General features: G+C 41.3%; 1 protein-coding gene across 1 annotated transcript in view; it reads left to right on the top strand.

Moving 5' to 3' along the window:
- LOC118412226 (adhesion G-protein coupled receptor D1-like) overlaps positions 1–2,039 on the top strand; it is a 6,937-nt gene extending 4,898 nt beyond the window's left edge. The window contains exons 3-4 of the mRNA XM_035814947.1: positions 583–709; positions 1,841–2,039. Of these exons, the coding sequence (XP_035670840.1) occupies positions 583–709; positions 1,841–1,966 (253 nt within the window). The 3' untranslated portion in view covers positions 1,967–2,039. The remainder of the gene's footprint in view (positions 1–582; positions 710–1,840) is intronic.
- The last annotated feature ends 34 nt before the right edge of the window (positions 2,040–2,073 follow it).

Raw genomic sequence — 2,073 nt, 5'->3', positions numbered from 1 at the left:
GCAATTCGGTTTAATGTCAAGGACTGTTTCAGGACTTTTCGTCGTCAGGAAGACGCTTACTCTAACTCTAACCCTACCCCTAATCTAAACTCATCCTTACCCTAATGGTAGACATACCCATAACCTGTGTGGTCCACGGACCTGGTGCAGAATCGTCTTGGTAAGCTATAGGCTGAACTGTCCAGGTGTTGAAACGTCATGGTACAACAGATAGATAAACAACCACACCGCTCCCTGGTCAGCCGCACTGTTACTTCCCTTTTTAGCGTGAGAAGTACAGTCTGGTATGGGTTTAGGATGAGTCGACCCTGTACCTAACACCATGGTCGACTCGATCAGAGAGCCAGAGGGCCTGGTCATCATAAATAATAAATGTGTTAAAGTCGAAGTAGTAGTAGTAGACTGGTTTAATTATGTCCAAAGAGCATCATGGATTGAAGGCTTGTTTGCAGCCTGGGGGATGAATTTCAAAGTAAGAAAAAACAGTTATATGTTAGACTTGTCCATGTGAAGGTTATATAATAACATTATTTACTAGCTTGCAAATGTTACCCTTCTAGTGTTGTCTCTTTGCCTTTGCAGAAACCACGCCAAGGCGGTTTGGACGCAGCTGGTACTGGCCATGGTCACGTGGACATTCAGTTTTCTGTCTCTGAAAATGGTTGGCGCCATCTTGCAATATCTCTTCGCCATTTTCAGCACACTTCAGGTAAAATACCAGAAAGAAATAATGGAGAAAAGGGCAGATCAAAGACAAGAACGACAAAAAGAAAGCAAGGAAGAAAGACAAATTGATGGAAAGAAGGAGTAAAAAATCAAGAAAGAATGAAAAGTAGATAAAGAAGGAAAACGCTCTGAATTGAAATGTAACAATAACAAGAAAAGAAAATCCAAACTGTAACACTACACTATAGCTTGTATTGATTATTGTTTTCCTATTTGCACAGTGTAAAATGCATGGTTTAATGACAAAAACGTACCTCTTTGGTGAGATATATTGGCCAATCAGGGCTATATGCCTACCTTTTCATGTTTAGTTCGAAGCTCTTTAGTCGGTTATGAATCTATTACACTCCAAATAGCTCCCATGCATTAACTAAAGCCCTGGATATGCCTCCTATAGTAGTACGTGCCCTGGTATGCAATTGCTATTGAATGACTGTGTTAAATGCTGCTCTGTATTTATCAAGAGCACCGCACATCTATAGGGTCTCATGTTCACAACATGCTGTAGGGAATGGAGCACATGTAGAAATGTATTACTCAACTACTCTGGTAACACAGGCAGCAATATGTTCCATGGTGTCAACTGAGGACACAGATATCGTCACGTTACCATCTGATGATTACTGACGAGATCTCGTGTTTCTAGCCTAGCTATTAAATCAAATAAAGGAAGATATAGTTGCATGTGTAGTACTTCATACACAGTAAAAACTGCCCAAGAAAACTGGCCTATGTGGACAGGTGGTCATTACAGAGAGGATCCCTGATTTGATACTTAATTCTTGATGCTTGTATCAATTTGAAATATATCTAAAATGGCCACAAATAAGTAGTCAGATTGACCAGGTGGCCCTTATGTCGAGGTGGTCACTTGTACGGGTTTAACTGTATATCAAAACGTTATATCTGGTCTGTTGAGCCACGACTTTTCCAATAAATGCCTTTGTGTATTGAGACACCACCATACCGGCCAGACTACCATATCCAATTCATTTTGACGATAGCTAGTGAAGGTTTGGACTGGTGATGCGCCAGATGCTTTGACTTTAAGCTAGATTAATGGACTCCCGCGGTCCATGCTTGTTAACCTCTTTGTTACTCTTTCTCGTTGCAGGGAAGTTTCTTCGCCATGTTTTATTGTGTCCTAAATGAAGAGGTATGGAGACCATCGTACTCTAATCCTACTCAGACCTGTTTTACTGCCCTATATTTTATCCTTCTTGTCTTGCCCTTGCTTTAATGAAATTCAGTCAGATTCAATTTGCAGTGGCCTTTGAAATCGGCCCTTAAAGCGCGCGGGGGAAGGCGGTTCGCCGCCGCTCGCTCATTATGATGTATGTAGCAATT

The sequence above is a fragment of the Branchiostoma floridae genome, chromosome 3 (genome assembly GCF_000003815.2).
Source record: "Branchiostoma floridae strain S238N-H82 chromosome 3, Bfl_VNyyK, whole genome shotgun sequence".
NCBI lineage: Eukaryota > Metazoa > Chordata > Leptocardii > Amphioxiformes > Branchiostomatidae > Branchiostoma > Branchiostoma floridae.
The sequence above is the reverse complement of the archived record's forward strand: the minus strand, read 5'-3'. Positions and strand labels throughout refer to the sequence as shown.